Source organism: Phacochoerus africanus, chromosome 1 (assembly GCF_016906955.1).
Source record: "Phacochoerus africanus isolate WHEZ1 chromosome 1, ROS_Pafr_v1, whole genome shotgun sequence".
Taxonomy (NCBI): Eukaryota; Metazoa; Chordata; class Mammalia; order Artiodactyla; family Suidae; genus Phacochoerus; species Phacochoerus africanus.
Window position 1 is genome coordinate 226370655 of NC_062544.1, and position 21423 is coordinate 226392077.

The 21423-nt window shown below is 44.1% G+C and overlaps 1 protein-coding gene across 1 annotated transcript in view; it reads left to right on the plus strand.

Moving 5' to 3' along the window:
* The first annotated feature begins 366 nt into the window (after positions 1 to 366).
* DRD3 (dopamine receptor D3) overlaps positions 367 to 21423 on the plus strand; it is a 37811-nt gene continuing 16754 nt past the window's right edge. Inside the window, exons 1-2 of the mRNA XM_047791969.1 lie at positions 367 to 636; positions 13478 to 13590. Of these exons, the coding sequence (XP_047647925.1) occupies positions 367 to 636; positions 13478 to 13590 (383 nt within the window). The remainder of the gene's footprint in view (positions 637 to 13477; positions 13591 to 21423) is intronic.

Here is a 21423-nt window from a genome sequence, read left to right on the forward strand (position 1 = left end):
GGGCTTTAGAAAAGTGCCCAGCATATAGAAAGTGCTCTATAAAATATTTATTGGGAGTTCCTGTTGTGGCTCAGCAGATTAAAAACCCAACATAGTGTCTATGAGGATATGGGTTTGTAGGTTGCAGATGCAGCTTTGGATCCTGCCATTGCTGTGGCTTAGGCTGACAGCTGTAGCTCTGATTCAACCCCTAGCCCAGGAACTTGCATATGTTGCAGGTGCAGCCTCAACAAGAAAAAAGAAAAAAAAATATTGAAGCAATAAGTCAAAAAATGTACCCAAGCAGCTAAGCTCCAAAGAGTCTGACGACATTGTTTTCAATCTCCTCCAGGAAACGTGCTGGGGTCATTCCTCTTCCTCTGGGCCATGGCGCCTCTTAGCCAACTGGGGGGCCACATCAACTCCACCTGTGCAGCAGAGAACACCACAGGGGCCAGCCGGGCCCGTCCGCATGCCTACTACGCCCTGTCCTACTGCACACTCATCCTGGCCATAGTCTTTGGCAATGGTCTGGTGTGTGTGGCCGTGCTGAGGGAACGGGCCCTACAGACCACCACCAACTATCTGGTGGTGAGCCTGGCCGTGGCGGACCTGCTAGTGGCCACCTTGGTGATGCCCTGGGTGGTGTACCTGGAGGTGAGTAAGCCACGAGTGCAAGCTACCCATGTGATCGTGCTTGTCATTGTCTTCCCTGAGCTCCTGGCATCAGGGGCTCAAACTGCCCCTTGCCATGATCTGGGTCTGGGGAAGGAGGCAGAGCTCCTGTCATTCTCCCTTGCATAAAGGAACTGAGGTCTGGAGAGCAGCATTAAATTAACCCAGCAGCACTTACCACATCAGGACCAGGGAGCTGGAGATGATTCTGTTCCCAGGCCTCCAGCATCCAGGTAACTGGAATTGAGTGATGGGACTCATCCTGAAAATGCTCCAGGTTACTCTCTGTGCCAGTCATATCCCAAAGACATGGGGGTTTGGTGGAGGCAGTCACTGGCTACCCTCATTGGTGTTTCAATGCATACAGGGGTGAGGATGTGTAGGAAACATGCAAGGGCAGAAGAATTTTTTTTTTAATTTTTTAATGACTGAGAGGAAAAGAGAGAAAGAACAGTCTGCAAATAGATCAGACTTCTTCCTATGGTTCAGTTGCCCATTTTCCTCCTGGGTACCAGCTCTCCACAGACTCTGCTTCCAAAGGAACAGACCAGATTTATATTTTTGATGCCTCCATTAATAGTACAGAGCCCTTGCCAGTTAGATAATGCAGCAGACCCTGGAGAATTCTTCTGGAGAGAAACATTTCTTAAATTTGAAAATGTTTTCATTTGAAAGTGCAAAACAAAGTCAGGAGGTGATCAAGACAAAACATCCATTTGCTAACAAGGAAATCGGGGTGCCTACACCTGTTCAAGAAACAGATATTCCTACCAGGTAGACATGCAATTACTACAGATTAAAAAAAAAAAAAAAAAAAACCTTAGTATACTATTAATATTTCTCCTCTGCACTGTGTATCATTCCAAAGAGGTATCCAATGAAGGCTCAAAATGATGCTATGATTAAGAGAAATTAAAATTCACCAAATTAATATCTCAGTTAATATTAATAGTGAAGATGACAGTTAATTAAGTATGACATATCACAGGAGAGCAAAAACTCTCAAACATAGACTGCTTAGGCGAATACCCGTATTAAAGAATGACTGGGAACTAAAATTAGACTTATGATCTCACCAGGGAGATATAAAGGGAAGAAATCCAGAAGATAGAAAAGAAAAGGAAAAGAATAAAAACAATGAGGCTGGTTGGGATCAATTTAAAGGCTAAGGGGCTATTCGGAGAAATAAATATACATTTATTTTTCCCAGGTAGGATGATCCTGACAGCAAAGGGCTTTGTAATTACCTTGACTTTTCTGTCAACCCAATTAGACGGAGACATCCTTGAAGTCAGAAGCTGGGTCTTAGTTTTTTTTTTTCCCGTAGCCCAGACACATTACCTGGCACATAATATGTGCTAAATAAATATTTGGCGTGCTAATGATTAAATGAATCTGTTCTGCAATGTATGCATTATATGGGCAAGTCTTGCTTATACTGTCTGCAGCTACATCTATTGTTATAATGAACCATTTACTATTTTTTGATAATGATACTGAAAAAGAGAAGCAAATGAGATTTCTGTTCAAGAGTGAGGAAGATTATAGATGCTACATCCCAGTGTGAGTGGATTAGTCATTGATTCAGAACATCATCACCCCCTCCTCAAAAGTGTTTCTGTCCATCCTTATATATTACAATGATTCTTAAGTCTGCCAGGAGGATATACGTCAGAAAGATATGCAGGCAGAGGACCTTCACTCTAATAAGCATTTTAATTGCCTTAGAAATAAAGCCTGGCTTCTGGGGTCTGTACCACAGCCACTCTAGGCACTCTTTAGCTGTCCATTTGTCATTGCTTCCAGGACTGAAGGAATCATATTGGAAAACCTCTGTAGATACTGGTATAGGAGACGGACATTGTGACTTTCCCATACTAGACACCTGTGACGTCCCCTTCTAGCCACACCTGCCAATATGGATGGTGCCCCCACTCTACTGCTGAGTACAGAGGAACAGCTGAATCTGCAGAGGACCATCAAGAAACCTTGCCAAAGACCTTAGTGGACTCTCTAAGGTTGTATCTAGGGGTTTTCCCCTGGAGAAGAGCTCTGGTGGAGCTCTTCTTTTCCCTCATATAAACCAATATGCCCTCAGTCCAACATGTTACTTATAAGAGGTAAGTGTTCAATAATCAAGAGTATGGTCACAAAAGTCTGTAATCATACAAAAAAGATATGGGGGAGCAGAGGCATCTCTCCACCAGGAGATGAACTTTGGGATCTATTTTTGGTCCTATTCACTTGCTCCAAGGCTCTAGAAGATGGAACTTCATATCTTTGCATCACTTTCTCCAGAAGTCAATAAAAGAGAACATGACCTTAAGCAGCCATCATTAACAGATAGCCAGTTAAGGGTCAGGTCTCCCTATCCCACCCTAGTTGTATATTTTCCTTAGTCTTGCTTTCACCTTTCTCATTTTTTTAAAGTTTTACTGAAGTATAGTTGATTTACAAGGTAGTAATAATTTCTGCTGTAAACAAAACGATTCAGTTATACATATTCACACATCCGTTCGCTTTCAGATTCTTTTCCCACACAGATCATCACAGAATATTGAGCAGAGTTCCCTGTGCTATACCTCAGATCCCCACTGGTCAATCATTCCATACACCTCGGTGTACACATGCCAATCCCAAATCCCCAGTCCATCACTCCCCTTCCCCCACCTGTCCCCCACAAGTTTAAAATGCCTGCCTGCTTTCTGTGGATCTCAGAAAGCAGGTGCCTACTTTCTGTGGGTGCTTTAATGAGAGAAAGAGCACTCTGAGCGCTTAAAGAGATTGTGAATATATAAGTCCATGTGTCTTTGCTCAGATAAGAGCAAAGCGTTATCTCACTAATTTGTCCTAATGATGGCACGGTTTAAGCAGCTGGTCTAGAAATTACAAGATCAAACTGAAGAGCTCCCTTGAAAAGAGGAAAGGAGGCAGTGTGGACCACAGAAGCTACTGTAGGCTCAAAGGCCCCCAGGAGGGCAGGACATACATGAGAAGAACACCATGAGGGGATGAAATTAGCTGTCAAATTCCCAGCTTCCCGTGTCTTGATTTCAATATATCCATCTTGTTTGAAGGGAATATTGAATCATATTGGCCAGATACCTTCCTTCTAAGGAAAATTGACGCATAATACCAGATACCAATTTGTATAACTAAAGAATGTTTTGGCTGTGAATATTGGGAAATTTGATTCACTGTGGCTTAAACAAATCGGAGTTACTTTTCTCACATAACCAGAATTCTGGGGGAAGGAGTCCTGTTGGTACTGGTTCAGCAGCCTCAGTTGTCATCAAGGACTAGACTCTCCCACTTTCCCCGGTCACCATCCTTGGCAAACTGACTCACCCCATCATGCTACTCACAAGAAGGCCACCATAGGCCCCAGGATCATGGCCATATTCAAAAATAGGATGGGTGGAGCACCTAGAGATTCTCATACTAAGTGAAGTAAGTCATAAAGAGTAAATAAGTACCATATGATATCACTTACATGTGCAATCCAAAATATGGCACAAATGAATCTATTTACAAAACAGAAACAGATTCATAGACATAGAGAACACTCTTGGGGTCCCCAAGGGGGAAGGTGAAGGGAGTGGGATGGACTGGGGGTTTGGGGTTAGTAGATGCAAATTATTACATTTAGAATGGATAAGCAATGATGTCCTACTGTATAGCACAGAGAACTACACCCAGTCTCTTGGGATTGACCATGATGGACGATAATATGAGAAAAAGAATATATGTATGACTGGGTCACTACACTGTACAGCAGAAATTGATAGAACACTGTAAATCAACTGTACTCTAGTGAAAAATTAAGAAGGGTGGGGACATCAGAGAAAAAAATAAGTAAATAACTCCCTGGAGTGGCCTGAAGCATCTCCCTAAAGGACTTGATTTATGTTCGATTGGCCAGAACTGGAACATAAGGCCACTTTTGGCTGCAAGGGAGGATAGAAAACACAAAGTGAAAATGTGAATTTTATTAAAAAGGAAGATGTGGGGGTGAGATAGGCAATAAAAGGTCATATAACATTGTGCTTCTGATGGAGTTCACTGGGATGAATGTTACTCTGATACAGGGTTGTGCTATGAGAAAGACTCAGAATTGGGAGTCAGAAGGCATGGAGTTAAATGAATAAAATGAGAGTGATGACTACACTTTATTGCATAGGGATGATTTAGGCTCGACTATCATCAACTGAAAAAAAAAGTGCTTTACTAACGAAAAAGTATAATCCATAAAGATCTCAGTTAAGATACTTCTCATTGTAAGTAAAAAAAAAAAAAAAAAAAAACTTAACTCTGATTGACTTAAGCAATGAGTAGAATGCATTGGCTCTCATACCAGGAACTTTAAAAATGCTGTAGTGATGTGAACTGGGCTCCAGTTTTATTTCTCCACTACAATTCTCTCAGCTCTGTCTTCTTCCATAAATTGGCCTTATCCAGAGGCAAAGGGTAAGCTATAGATCTCACCTGTGTACACCACACCATTCACAGCAAAAGAGAAATATAGCAAGATAGAAAATCCATGTCCCAGAATTTGTAGTAGAGTGTCACCATTGGCCTGGCTCACAGCACACAATTTTCTCTGAACTAATCACTGGATAGAATAGTCAGTCTGGCATAGGATATGCACATGTACCTTCCAGAGAACACATCAGCTGCTCAAGAATCTCACGGATTCCCAGTGGAATTCAAAGGCAGTTGGAAAGAGGAAAGAAGACAGCCAGTGAGTATGCACCACAGTGGCTCTCCTGGTACCATTCTCATCACAAAGGCACACAGAACCCTGGGCCTGAGCAATATACGAAAAATGACTGGCAGGGGCCAGTCACTGACCTTCTTCAGTCTCTTCTGTCCTCAGGTCTAGCAGAGAAGTTGAGGATAAAAACCATGCAGGTGACCTCAGAGTAAGTTATATTCCAGAGGGCCCTGGCCTGACTGTCTCTTTAATTCAGTTTGCAGCATTTTCATGAAAATTCTTTTCTCTGCCATACCAAATAGTTCTATCTCAGATTTCCTCTCAAGTTTTTAATTTCCTGCTTTAGAAGCTGCAGTCGGTTTGGCACTCCCTCTCCAAGCACAAACATCCCATTCTGTTCCACTCAGTTAAGCACCTTTTGTGATATTTAATGCCCTTGTATCAAGGCAGAAAGGCAGCCTAAGCAGCCAGGGGAGCATTCAGAATGTTAAACTCAGAGTACTTTGGTTCCAGTGTGGACTGGAGAAAAGATTCGAGATTTAGGTAATATAGACAAGCAAAAAAGTGTCAGGTAGGTTCAGGCTGGGATACTCACTGCAGAGAGCATGATGGAGGTCAGATAATGATGACAGTAAAGACCAGCACTGTGTTAGGGAGAGAGATGCCTTTGGACCTTGTAATGATATTGATGACTAAAAATAAAGACTTTTTAAAGGAGACGTTTATTGCTGTTCAAAAAACCCCAGGTGATAGCAATTTAAAAGTTCCCAACTGGAAAACAAAAACAGGAAATTCTTAGTCTCTTCACCAAAGCCTGGATTTTGATGACAGTCATAGACTATGAAAGCTGGAAGGGCTTGGAGATTATTTCTGCAGTTGCTTCTAAAGTGTCATCCAACCTCAAGAAATTTCTGGCCACATTATAGTGAACAGGATTCTGGATGGGCCTCAGAGTCTGCATTTTAAAAGAGCTCCCCACAGTTCTGTTGTGGCACAGTGGATTAAGGATCTGGCATTGTCAGCGGCTTGCTGTGGCTCAGGTTCAATCCCTAGCCCAGGAACTTCCACATGATGTGGGCGTGGCCAAAAAAAAGAACTCTCCCATGATTCTCATGCACCTAAACTTTGAGCAGTTCTGAACTAAACCTTCATTAGGAGAGCTGCTTGTTCAAAATTCCAGCTGTTGGTCTACCCAAGATCTACCAAACCAGAATTTCCAAGGGTGGCCCTAAGGTCTATGGCAATTATAATAAGCCCTTAGTCCCAGGCCCACTCTCATCCTAACTGATTTGTGCAGCCAGCTGGCCATCTGCTACAAACTGACATGTAGGAGCCACAAATCTGTAAAACCCTATTTCGCAGATGAGGAGCGTGGGATTCAGAGAAAGGAAAAAAATCTTTATTTATTACCCTATCTTGCCCTATAGCAATTCCCTCCTACCAAAAAAATAAGATAGAGAAAGAAAAAGAAGGGAGGGAGGGAGGAAGGGAGGGGGAGAGGGAGGAAGGGAGGGGGAGAGGGAGGAAGGAGAGAAAAAGAGAGAAAGAAAGAAAGAAAGGAAAGAGAGAGAGAGAAAGTCCAAATGTGGCAAACAAAAATGGAGTGAAGAGGCTAATTAGAGAAATAATTCCATCTTTGCCCCTTGGATGTCTTCCCCCAAACAACTAAAAAACCATCTCTTAGAGTAGGGGTTCTTAATCTGAGAAGTCCGTGAACTTGGATATAAATAAAATTACTTCTTTATTTTTACTAAACTGAAATTAAGCACTTCTTTCAATTATGAATGGCAGCATCAACTCCCAGCAGAACTCCTTAGTGTCACCAGTTGAAATCACAGATATTTATATCCTCAAATCACATTACAGTTTTTCCAGACACTAAAATACCATTGGCATTTATCAGTGCTTTGAAACATAGGAATTTGGGTTTTTTTTTTTTTTAAGTATAGTTCATTTACAATGTTCCTTCAATTTCTGCTGTATAGCAAAGTGACCCAGCCACCCATAAACACCTCCCCCTTTTTTTTTTTCATTTTCCATCAGGTTCTTACCCAAGAGACTGGATACAGTTCCCTGTGCTGTAGCAGGACCCCATCCCCCATCGGTTCTAAATGCAACAGTCTGCATCTACCAACCCCACTCTCCCGTCTCTCCCTCCTCTACCTTGGCAAACACAAATCTGCCCTTCATGTCCATGATCTGTTTCTGTTTTGAAAATAGGTCATTTGTGCCATATTTTAGACTCCACGTATAAGTGATATCATAAGGTGTTTGTCCTTTAGTTTTGGACCTGCCCCTAAGTCTTATCATTTAATGCATTATTATTATTGTCATCATTATTTATTATTATTATTTAATGCATTATGATTATTATCATCACATATTTTAATTTTTATTAGTATCACATATTTTTTAAAACGTTGCTGTATTTTGATATAATTGGTATCCTTTGTGATTCATTGTATTTTATTTTATGCATTTAGAAAGCTTCTTCTGAGAATGAACCATGAGGTCAAAGGGATCCATGGGATAAAGAATGCTTAAGGAGCCCTAGGGACAAGTATTTCTGAAGATAAAGTCATGCCCCCTCCTAACACCCCCTAGACCAGGGGTTCCCAAACCTCCTAGGCAGCAAAAATCACTGAACTGACTTACTATTCTGAGTGGGGCCTAAGAAGCATTTTTACAAGAGCTTCGGGTGATCTGGGAAATGCTGCCTTATCAGTAAATTTGGGAAACGCTGCCTTAGGCTGTGTCTGTTGAAAATCAATACCCAGCTTTAGTACCTGAAGTCATTCTCTTGCTTCTCCCACCTTCTGTGTTGCCAAAGGGAGTTAGTTCTATTCATTAGCAAGTGAGAGGAATACCACCTGGCTGCTGTAGAATTCTGAAGTGAGTTATTCATTAAAATTTAGGAGAAAGGTAGAATCATGTCTCTAAAAAGCCTTAAATCAATCAGATTTTTTTTTTTGCTTTTGCTTTTCGTCTGCTTTAATTTCAGACATCACTTTACCTTTCATGTTTTCCCAACACTCTGTACCCTTGTCACTGTCAGCACTTATCACATCCCATTGTAGTTATTTCCTTAGTGTCTATCTCCTGGGCCCTCAATTCCCCCATTCCCACTCACATAGGACTACCCCTAACACACGCACACACACTCACACTCACGCACACACACATACACATACTGTAGTATGACGCCCTGGGGACAAAAACAGGTGTAACTGACCTCAGTACACCAACCCCAGCAAAGTATCTGTCCTATAGTGGGCACTCCAAAAACACCAGATGTGTGGATGGACAGATGGACAGATGCCAACTCCTTTCCCTCCTAAGATATGAGAATGGAGTTAAATTGGACACATCCCAGAAGCAGCGTGTCAAGGTGCTGATCTCTGAGAGGCAAACAAGAGAAATGGTTAATATTAAGGGTTTGAAATTCCAGCTCCTTTTACTAGTCATGTGTCCTTAGGCAAATTCTTTGACCCCTCCCAGGTTCTATTTCTTTATCTATAAATTGGAAATAATATTTACCTCATTCGGTTGCTGTGAGAGTTAGTTAGCACATTCTTGGCCCTTTCAGCTCTTTATTGATTGCTCACTATTATTTACTTAGTGTGGAAGACCCCAGTTTGGGGAAAAAAAAAAAAAAAAAAGGATTTCCATTACATATCCCGCCAATTAGAGATTCATCTTGTCGAGTAAGCTCCGGGGGAAGGCCAAGTGATGGCACCTTAGCGGGAATTACTTAAATCAGCTAATCAGACTGTTTTCTCCTTGACACTTAGCTGAGATCAAGGAGAGAATGGGGATTTTGCTGGCAGAAGTGGAGACAGGAAAAGAAGATAGCCAGTACGGGGTAGCACAATGGGGGCCTGGAAACCAGAAGACAGCTGGAGGGCTTTGGCCTTCAGGGGCTCAAGAAACCAGAGACCAAAGAAACCTGCCAGGTGAATACTTTTACTAGGTCCCAGAGTCAGCAGTCCCCACTGTTCTGCGCTGTTTTTCTGCAACCCTGGGATACAGGCAGTCAGAAAGAGGGGTGTCATTCCCTAAAAGAGGGATGATGTGGTCTGTCACACACAAATTCTTCATGAGCACATGGCTTTCTCCTTCCCCTTTGTGTCCACCCACTTCCATCCCTTTCCAACTGCTGCCTGCTCCTCCCTGACACCCCCATAGCAGGCTGTGGAACAACCTACACTCCAGTCCCCCTTCTGCCTCTACTGGCCATGGCACCCTGGCCAAGGTGCTGAACCTCTCTAAGCTGCAGTCTCTTTCTCTGCAATGCAGATAACAACAGCCCTCTCTCACAGGACAATAATCAGCAATAGAGCCACGAACGTAAAGTGCATTGCAGACATGGAACAATTCCTAAGCATTCAATAAAGAGTAATTCTTTGTATCCACACAGATTATGTCTGAGACAATTCATTCTTTCAGAATAAATCTGCAGGTTTGGGCACTGCTCTAAGAGCTGGGATGCAGCAGCAAACAAGTAAAAGTCCCTGATCCTATTAGGTTAAGTCGCAGTCATTTAATCTCCTATCAAATAAGCATATAATGTACCATCGAAAAGCTTTAAGAGCGGGAGTTCACGTTGTGGCTCAGCAGTAACAAAACTGCCTACTATCCATGAAGGTGCAGGTTTGATCCCTGGCCTCACTCAGAGGGTTAAGTGTCTGACATCTGCCATGAGCTATGGAGTAGGTCGCAGATGTGGCTTGGATCCCGCACTGCTGTGGCTGTGGCATAGGCCGACAGCTACAGCTCTGATTTGATCCCTAGCCTGGGAACCTCCATATGCTGCACATGTGGCCCTAAAAAGAAAAAAAAAAAAGCTTTAAGAGAATATACAGTTTTTTTAAAAAAATCAGGTATCAAATTATCAGCGTCTAAAGTTTCAAAGTTACTGAAAGGGTCATGTGGGTCAGTGACACATAGATTGAGATCTCAATAAATGTTAGCTTGTATTAACAATAAGAATCTCACAATGACTTCTAGTTATTTTATTCAAATACTTGCCTCTCTAGTTAAAAGTTCTTCAAGGACAGGGTCTGAAGAAGTTTTTTTAAAACCTCTTAAAAATACATAACATACCCTCCATGAACAAAGTATTAGGAACTTCACAAGCACTTGCTTTATGAATGAGTAAAGACATCCAACAAGCACTGGAGTTTGCTACTGTTCTAACTGTCCTGTCTCACCTACACTATCCCCCAGCAACATACACAAACAGGCACTCATGATTTTGTACCCAAAAATGGGTTTTCCTCAATTTAAGACACAAGTTGCATAGTAGACATATGTTAAGAGATCTGGTATACAAAATTCACCTTTTGAATTCGTGGCACAGTGGAAACGAATCCGACTAGGAACGATGAGATTGCGAGATCCCTGGCCTTACTCAGTGGGTTGAGGATCCAGCATTGCTGTGAGCTGTGGTGTGGGTCACAGACATGGCTTGGATCTGGCATTGCTGTGGCTGTGGTGTAGGCCAGCAGCTGTAGCTCCAATTGGACCCCTAGCCTGGGAACTTCCATATGCTGTGGGTGTGGCCCTAAAAAGCAATCACTCACTCAATCAATAAATCAGTCAATAATAAAATTCACCTTTTGCAAGAAGCTTTTATTGCATTCGACTGTCCTATGGACTAAGCAAAAACATCTATTCTGGCTCCCTTAAATCAGTGTGTTATGACTGTATACGTCCCTTTTAAAAAGCTTTTCATTCTCAGAATTCCTACAAATTTATATTGGGTTTTATTTATATAGAGTCAAATTGCTGAACTGAGAGAGGGAAAGTAAATCTATAACTAAAGGAACAAAAATGATGACTTCATCACTGGTTTGAACTTTGCATTATTGCTTTTAAACAAAATATTTTTAGTCAGAGTTTCTCATAATAGAGCCTAGAGATGACCAAATATAGGGAGAAAATCAAATGCTGAAAAGGAAATAAAACCAAGGGGACAGAAGTTATTAGGGAAAGGGAAAGAGAGAAAGAGGCTTCCAGAACTTTGCATTAGTACCATAAAACAAAGCTGTACAATAAAGTAACCTTGTGATTTAACAAGAGCCTTGGATGAGAAAAATTAGACCAAGGAACAAAACCATCTTGATAAACTATTATTTGCTCTGTTTTTCCCTAGAGAAGCTACTTCAGAGGCTATAGAACCTGGTTTCACTCCCCTTTCTCTCAAATATCTACCGGGCCCGCTCAGAAGGGATATCATGAGCACACAGTTATAGCCTGGGGTAACAAGCTTCACAGATTTCCCCTTGAAAACCATAGTCCCCAAGAATGGCACGCCAGGGGCAAGAAGCTGGCAAATGCACAAAAGCCTTGGGCCCAAGAATGGCATTGTGGACATTCTGAAAGTGAGTCTCCCTGATATATCTCTCTGGCTCAATTAGGATACATTAAAAAAATTAAATTAAATAGAAATGTGCTAGAATATAAATTAAAGATGTGGTAGAGATATACAATGGAATATTACTCAGCCATAAAAAAGAATGAAATAATGCCATTGGCAACAACACGGATGGACCTAGAAATTATCACACTAAGTGAAGTTAGTAAAAGACAAACATCACATGATATCACTTACATGTGGAATCTTAAAAAGGGATACAAATGAACTTATTTGCAGAACAGGAACAGACTCACAGACTTTTGAAAAACTTATGGTTACCAAAGGGGACAGAGGAGGGGAGGGGGATGGACTGGGAGTTTAGGACTGGCATATGCATGCTGAGGTATACGGAATGACTGGCCAACGGGGACCTGCTGTATAGCACAGGAAATTCCATATTTTGTGATAATGTATGTGGGAAAAGTATCTGAAAGAGAAAGAATGTGTGTACATATATAACTGAATCACTTTGTTGTACAGCAGAAATTATCACAACCGTGTAAATCAACTATACTTCAGTAAAACTTTAAAAAATGAAAAAAATAGAACATAGATTAAATTATCTAATTTCTTGATTTATTTCTAAGTGCTCCAAGGAGGAGTTATGGAGCTTGGAACACACGTGTAAATGCAGGAGGTCATCCTCACTGGTTCTGTGAGTAGTAAATCTGGCTCTGTGAGGATCTGGGCCCCTTTTTCAAAGCCTTGGACACACCTTTCCCCCCACATCTTGGTGAGAGGACCATGGTGTCAAAGGCAGGCATACTGGCACAGATTTATTTTACATAGGCTCTTACAGATGTTGTTAAAGCTTCCACGTTTTAAAACCAGAAGCCTGATGGATTTTCATTTTGGAGGTGAGTTTTATGCAAAATGTGCTCTCAGCTTATTTCCTGATACATGGTGAGCTCTCCACTGGGTGGAAGGCTTTGGAGAGGCAGTTTTGGCACAGTACACACATTTGGCATTCAGCCAACGTCTTTTACTACCAGTTGTGCATTGACGGGCATATCACTTAACCATGATGAGCTTTAGTTCCCTCCTGAGTTTGAACTGTATCAGTGATTCGCAAACCTTTAAAAATGAAGATTCACAGCCCGAAGATCTAGAGACTGTGACTCGGTAGGTTTAGGGAGGTGTTCAAAATTCTCCATCTTGGGAGTTCCCGTTGTGGCGCAGTGGTTAACGACTCCGACTAGGAACCATGAGGTTGCAGGATCGATCCCTGGCCTTGCTCATTGGGTTAAAGATCCGGCGTTGCCGTGAGCTGTGGTGTAAGTTGCCGACGCGGCTCGGATCCCGCTTTGCTGTGGCTCTGGCGTAGGCCAGTGGCTACAGCTCTGATTTGACCCCTATCCTGAGAACCTCCATATGCCTAGGGAAGCGGCCCTAGAGAAGGCAAAAAGACAAAAAAAAAAAAATCTCCATCTTTAATACACACCCCACTGTGGACCACATTTTGAAAAACACTGAACTAATAGATTTGGAAGATCCTTCCAGCACGAACATTCTGTGAAATTGTCCTTTCTTCGGCAACCAACCCTGGTCAGCCTCACATTCCCTCGATGGTTACCTACCCTTGGGAGAGCATGTCTGCGTCTGTGCAGAGCAGCCTACGGAAGGTGGTGGAGTTGATTGGGTTGTTGTCCCTTTGCTGGGGGAAAACTAACACCCTTGTCTCTGATGCCCAGGTAACAGGTGGAGTCTGGAATTTCAGCCGAGTCTGCTGCGATGTTTTCGTCACCCTGGATGTCATGATGTGTACAGCCAGCATCCTGAACCTCTGTGCCATCAGCATCGACAGGTAAGGCTGGGCTTCCCTTCCAGACTTAGGAGAGAGGTGGTCTAGATCAGGTGGTGAGGGAAACCACATAGAGAAATTACTCTGGCTGTATTCGAGGCACACAGGCTTTGCATCTGAGGGCAATGGGGTCACTGGGGTCACTGGCAAGTACAACTTGTCACTGGGACATTTTCTTTTCTCTCTTTTTCTTTTCTTTCTTTTTTTTTTTTTTGTATTTTGTCTTTTGTCTTTTTAGGGCCACACCCTTGGCATATGGAACCTCCCAGGCCAGGGGTTGAATCAGAGCTATAGCCACTGCCCTACACCACAGCAAAAGCAACACCAGATCCAAGCTGCGTCTGCAACCTACACTACAGGCCACAGCAACGCCTGATCCTTAACCCACTAAGCGAGGCCACGGATTGAACCTGCGTCCTCATGGATACTAGTCAGGTTCATTCACCACTGAGCCACAATGGGAACTCCTCTCTTTTTCTTCTAAACCATGGTTTGTAGATGAGAAACTCCTGTGACAGGAGAGAACTAACCATAGGCTATAGGCTTTCCTTTCCCCCAGCTCTCTAAAAGAGGATTCTGGGTTTGCTTTTCACCATCCTTGGTGCTCTTATAATTCCTAATTTTTTATGGGGTAGGGGCACAAGGAGGCGAGCTGAGCTGACATGGTTCAAGAAAATGTTGCTGTTGCTATTTTGTTTGTTTTTGGCAATGGGAGGGAGACAGGGAGGAGAGCCAAAGACCAAATGGGGAGAGAAGAGCTTGGGAGTATTTGTGAGGAGAGAGAGGGGAGTGGCTGGGGGAGAAAAGTAATTTTAGAAAATGTGGCCATGACCTATTTATTTCCTTCAATAGAGTTTAAGAAAACCGAGTAACGAATGACGGTCTTTAGAATTGCCTTTTGGCTGCTGGAGTGGATTTCTGTGATTTTGACATGACCCTGTGTGTTCCACCAGAATAACATCACGTTCCATTCCTAAGGATGTACTGCCCCAGCTCTGGGGCCCTCTGGTCCTCACTTCCCCTCTCTTTCCCTTTCCCCTGCCTTAGTCAGATCTGCCTTGGCTCCCACAGATATCTCCGGCCCAGGGAGCACCCTGGGGGAGGGAGGTCACCTATGGCCTCTGTTGATGGTCAAGAGTCTCCAGTAGCCCCTTCTCTGAGGCCCCATTCACCTCTTCTCTTCCAACACTCTTTGCCCCAAGAATAGTATCCCTTCACTCCATAGCTCTAACAGGTGACCCCAAAGAAAACCTGCCATCTATTGAGAATTTACCGCTTTGTGCTAAGGCATGTCAAAGCCTTAACTCGTTTCTTTTCACAGCAACTCTTCAGTGATGGTATTATCTTCATTTTCAAATTCTAAGAATAATTAAGGAATGTACCCAAAGTCACACAGCTAGCACGAAGCTGTGCCAGGATTTGAATTCATGTTCACCTGGCCCTGAGTTAATCATCTTAGGCTTTGTGCCAAGCCTTCTCAAATCTCCAGCTACACCCCAAATTTCCCCCCTGATTTCCAGTCCATGTTACCTCCTGGATATACCACTGGCTCCTACAAGGCAAAATGTTAAAGACCAAACCATCAAGCCATCCAAGCACCAAACCATCTTCACTTGGTGATCTCTCATGGGCCACGTGGTTCTCCTGGAATCTTGGATTTTGTTCCACTCCTCCCTCTTCCTCATCTCCCACAATAAGCAGTCTAGGCTCATAGACTCTTATTTCTGAAATGTTTTCTAAATGGGCCCCATCTTCCCTCTCTTACTGCACCTGCTTATTTTAGGCTCCTATGACCCCTCATCTGGGCTTCTGCCACAGCCTCCTAACTGGCTCTTGAACCACTCTCAGAATTATTCCCCCAGAAGTAAAACCCAAACACCCACTGCCCCACTCAAAATGCTTCAGTGTCTCCTTGGCCTGCAGAATAAAAATTAAAGCTACCTTTACAGCCTAAGAGTCAGAGTTTTCCACAATATGGCCTCAATCTACCTTTTCAATCTCATCTCCTTTTGGTTGCTCTTTAGCTCTCTTATGCTCCAAGGCCCACCACACTAGGTCCCTTTTGTGAAGCCCTTCCAAATGCCTACAACATAATTCAGTCACCCCTGAACTCTCATGGTGCTTCTACTGTGACCACGTTATAGCATCTCCAGGCCACCTTTTGCTAAGTCTTACTGCAGGTCCTCCTCACTTCCCTAGTGTGACATTCGTGTGACCCTATGACTGTCCATGTCAACAGCCCTAAACATCCCTGCATGTGTGTGACCAAATAATGGACATGAAAACCCTCCCCTCTAGTGACACTGCAGACCAACTAATCAACTCGATGGTCTTTTGACTTTTACCATGTGATTGGCTATCACTTGACCTGCAGGACTTGACTGGCTATCCTGAGAAGGAAAATTAAAGATTGTGTCCATAATGGAATACCATTAGAGAATGTGTTAAAAAAATAAAGGGATACAGTTGCATAACTCTGTAAATATACCCCCCAAACCTCACATTCATTTATTTTTATTTATGTATTTATTTATTGTCTTTTGTCTTTTTAGGGCTGCACCTGCAGCATATGGAGGTTCTTAGGATAGGGGTCTAATTGGAGCTGTAGCCACCAGCCTACACCAGAGCCACAGCAATGCAGGATCTGAGCCGCATCTGTGACCCACACCACACCTCACAGCAACACCAGATCCTTAACCCACTGAGCAAGGCCAGGGATTGAACCCAAGTCCTCATGGATGCTAGTCGGGTCTGTTAACCACTGAACCATGATGGGAACTCGGTCACACTGATTTATATACTTAGATGAATTGTGTGGTATGTGAAGTATATCTCCATAATGCTATTAAAAAGTGAAGAGAGGTGTGCCCTTGTGGTGCAGTGGGTTAAGGATCCAATGTCATGGCTACGGTGCAGGTTTGACCCCTGGCCCGGGAATTTCCACATGCCTTGGGCACTGCAAAAAAAAAAAAAAAAAAAAAGAAGGAACAGTTGTGGATTTTATAATATTTTTAGCTCTCTGAGAATAGAACTCTTCCAATAACATCTACATCTTTTGTGTGATTTCAGGATATTTAGTACCCGTTTTCGGAAATATGTTATTTACAGAAGTAACAGTCTGCATCTGGTTTGTTACATCATCACCTCCAACACCCCAAACTACCATATCATCCTGGCTCTTCATCACCTGTGAATCTCCTCGTGCTGCCTATGACAGAGCCTTTAACGAGGATAGTACATTGAATTCCACGGCCCCTGCCTGAGGGTAGCCAATGTTTATACCACGACATGCACCTTCAGAAAAGACATGAGAGAGTAGATCAGGTCAGCCTTGGAGGAGAGAGGAAAGAGCTGTCCCAAGAGAGCTTCTAGGACAGGCTCTGGGATAGCAGCCCCACCCCCAGCCTTCTAGTTCCAACCCTACTCTCTCTCAATTATCTTTGAAATTGTGCCTATCCACTCCACTCATACACATTTACACATCTAGGGCTGGCAGGTGAGACTGTGCAAGTTGTGTTCCGACTGGAGCGTGGGAAGACTTGAGTAAACCAAGAGCGGGTACCTTTTTGCAATTCACCAGCCTGGAGAGGGTGTCTTTTTCTAACTTACCCCAAAGCACCATTTTGCTGACAGTAGCCATGCTTAACACACACTTGTACTTGCACCTCTTAAAATACAACCAATAAGAACAAACCTTGAATTGGATCTGGTCCTATCCAGGGAGAACTCCCAGAATGCATGGCGCTCACCTACCTGCAATCTGAGGAACAAGTCCCACCTTAGACCCCTGTGGACAAGGATGCTTCCTTCTTGGCTTGTTGGTCTACACGAACCAATCCTCACCAGGCTTCAAATGGAGCCTCCTCCCTCTCCTAGGAATGAAAATAGGCCTTGGAAAAGCTGTCTCCATTATCCTTCGCAGCAGTTTGCAGTACACGACATTAAATTCTGTTCATGGGATGCCAAATAGCCAGTCAATTCATTAAAAATGCAGTCATTCATGCAGACCTTTGGTCTTCGTACAATGCTAGTCACCCGTCTGACAAACTTGACCAAATGGATTCAGCATTTTTTGGTCATGAAGCCCTGATCTGTAATAACAGGGTGGTAAGAGATAGGAAAGAAAAGAAAATGATAAAAAGGGTTTTTGAAAGCAAGTAATACTATTGTCATTAGATTCTCAGGCATAGCTCTGGAGGCTGGGATTAATGCAGCCTTTTCTTTTTTAAAAAGCAGAGTGGGTGAGCACAACCCCCCATCTCTCCCTTGGCTCCTTGCCTCCCAGTGGGCCAGCCCCCTCCCACCACATCCTGGGTCAGAACTAACACGAGGATAGGGCTGAGAAAGTGTCAAAGGAGGAGGACACGATCGGAGCGGTGAGAATTCGAGTCCTCCGCAAGCAAGGAGCCCCAGGAATAATGCAACCAAATTCATTCACCAGGGAGTTCTTTAAGTGGCTCTCAAATGGCACCCATCACACAGGCAAGCCTCCGCGTCTTTGCAGCGAGCACAATAGGTACCAGATGAGTCACAGGCACCTTGGATTTTTCGTTTGCATCTAAATAAGCACTTTATATTTGCAAGGGGCTTTCCAGTCATTTGCAAAAAGCTTTCTCCTTCAACAATTCCACTAGGGGAGTCCACAGAACTAAAGATTTATTGAGCCCCCTGTCTGACCAAATAAAAGGTGGTGAAAAGCAGCCCTCACCGAGCCTGGGGCTCATTAAACCCAGGCGGGGAGTTAGACTCAGGCCCTCCCACCAGCCCAGCCTCCTTCCTCCCCCTCTGCAGCTTCCTCTGGAGGCACTCTCGCCAGTTCCCCCCGACACACACCTCCCTCCCCAGGACAGAGCTCCAGGCTGAGGTCGCCTTCTTCAGGGATCCTAAGACTCTCAGTAGAGTGACAAGCCCATGAACTCCAGTCCCAGAGCTGAGAGTCAGAAGGGGCATCATAGTTTAATTCATTTGTGCAGAAATGTCACATGCTCCCAGGGGCCCTGCAGCCTGTTAGTTCTGGGACTAGAACCTGGAGTCTCTCACACCACTCCTACATCCTTTTCAACAAGTGGCCTCTTTACTGGTGGAGGTGGGGATGGGATGCTGAGAGAGGAGCCACCATCCAGGAAGGCAGGCCACCCCTCTAGGCGCAATTTCCTGGGAGTAAACCAGGCACATTTCCTTTGTCTTCAGTGCCCTGGCTACCTCCATGCTACTCCTAACTTGAGTGAATCTAAAAGCAACAAGAGTAGAACTAGCTACCATTTATTTAGCATGTAGTGTGTGCCAAGCAAGAGCTTGTCATTATTGCTAATCCTCACAACGCCCTAGCAAGGTAGGTGTATTATCTGCATTCTGTATAAGTTAAGATCTTTATGATTCTAGACTGTGTAGGTAAGCTTGCCCAGATGGCACAGCTGATGGGTACAGAAGTAAGGATTCAGTCAGCATCTTTCTACTCCAGATCACTGGCCTTTCTTAGAGGCCCTTAGCCATACTACAGGCCCCCCTAGCTCTGAGCCACACTGCCTGGCTGGAAATCCTGGCTCTACCGCTTAATAACAATGTGACATTGAGCAAGTCAGTTAACCTCTCTGGGCCTCAGTTCCTTTATCTGTTCAGTGGAGATAATAGCAAAAGGGTCGTTATGAAGATTAAATGAGTTAATATTTGTAAGGCACTTTGAACAGTTGCCTGGCACATAAAAAGTGCTTTATACTTGTGTGTTTGTTAAACGAATAAATTTAATGTTCCCTGATAATCAGGAATAAGGGGCAGACACCCGTGAACTTACTGATATGAACAATCACAGACCCCTTGGCCTAGCACAGTAAAAATGACAATAATAATAACACTGTTTTTTGAATGCTTTAGTATATACCGGATATTTTGAGAAAAAATCTCACAGGGATAATCTCATTCAATATCCGTTAACAGCCCTAACGGGCAGAATCATTATCCCCATTGTGCAGAGGAGGAAATTGAGTCTCAAAGAAGTCAAATATCTGGTCCCTGCCCACACGGTTAAGCGACAGGCCAAGTGGGATTCAGACGCTAATTAGTCTGTCTCCAAGGTCCATTGACTTACCCACTGTGCACACAGCCAGTGTAGCGGCCAGAAGGGACCCAGAAACTAGGAGCTCAAAGGGCTGGAGCCTGGCCAGGCAGCAACCCGGGGAAGCGCGCGCTGGCGCGCACCGGCCAAAGACCCGGAAGAGCCGAGTGAGCGCATTGGGCCGGCGCCCAGCCCTGCCCTCGCCTGAGGTCAGTCATCTTCGACCGATCAGGGAGGAGACCGGAGGCTGAGCAGTCTGCTCGAGTGGGAATTCGGAGTCCCTGTAGGGCGGCAGGAACCGGGAAGAGGGGGCGAGCCTTCCCTCTCCGCCTCCCCACCGGGCCTGGAGAGCCCCCAGGTGAGCAGTGAACTTCTCACCCCGCCGCGCTGGCGGGGTTCTTGCTGCATTATGGTGCCCTCCGCTGGCCAATCTCGGAACAGCCTCCGTGCCTCAGCTCCTATGCCAGCTTCCTGACGGAAAAACCTGGGAAGCAAATGGAGGTGGGGGAGCTCATTTATTCGAAATATTTAATCATGTTTTAAAATTAAGAAGAAAAAATATAAATGTAACAGGGTCGGTGTAGTCTCATCTCTCACTTCTTACCCAAGTTAGCAAGAATTTTTGACGCAGATATTTCCCCCCAGGCACTTTCTCCAGCTTGCCTAATCATAATCCACTTGCTTGTTAAAAATACACACTTCTAGACTGGACCACACTTCTAGACTGAACCCAGAAACTAGGGGGTGGCCTTGGAATATATATTTTAACGGGACCCCCAGACAATGAATAGAATCAAACTAATTGAGGAAGCTCTGTTCTGGATGGCCCTGGGGCCCTCATAATACACCTGTCAATGCTACCTTTGCTGGGGAAGCCCTTGTCCTCACAAGGCCTGGAAGACTTGTAATGCCCTTTACAAGGAGAGGGCACTCAAGAGACACCTGACCTCAGAGTGTGCACTGCCCCCAGCTATGGGAACTTGGTTCCATCGTACAGCCTCTCTATGGCTCTGATTCTTCCTTTGTAAAATGAAGTCAGTTCCCTACACTCACTGACTTATTGAATTAATGGGAACCTCCAAGAAATTGCTGGACGCTGAAGCATAGTTAGGCAAGTGTGCAGCTCTCAGTGGTGGGCTTGTTTATTATTTTTTTATTTTTCAGGGCCGCACCTGCAGCATTTGGAAGTTCCCCGGGGCCAGGGGTCAAATACGAGCTATACCCCACAGCATCAGCAACACCAGATCCAAGCTGCATCTACAACCTGAGCCACAACTTGCGGCATTACCGGATCCTTAACCCACTGAGGGAAGCCAGGGATCAAACCCATATCCTTGGGGACACTATGTCGGGTTCTTAACCCTCAGAGCCACAACAGGAACTCCTCAGTGGTGGCCTTGGAGTCAGTTCCTAATGGCTAGTGAGAGAGGATTGGCCAAATCTGAGGAATTTTTTAAGCCAGTTGTTAATCCTGTGGTGTAACTGGAAACCAACAAGGATGGGAGTAACTGTACCACAGAAATTGACAAATTATGTAAATTAGGGCTTTTTTTCACCTGGAGAGCCAAATATCAGGTATTTAACAGCACACCACTGAAACCACTGAATGTATGGGATAGTCAGCTTCTTTTACATCAAGAGCCATTATGTAAATGAGGGGCCTGGGCCCAGCTGCAGGTCTGGACATTAGGAATTTTGTCAAACCTTTCCTTCCTGACCCTCAACAACTGTTTGACCATGACAGCTGCAGGACTCAAGGCTCAGCCTCTCAAGGAGCCTCAGGG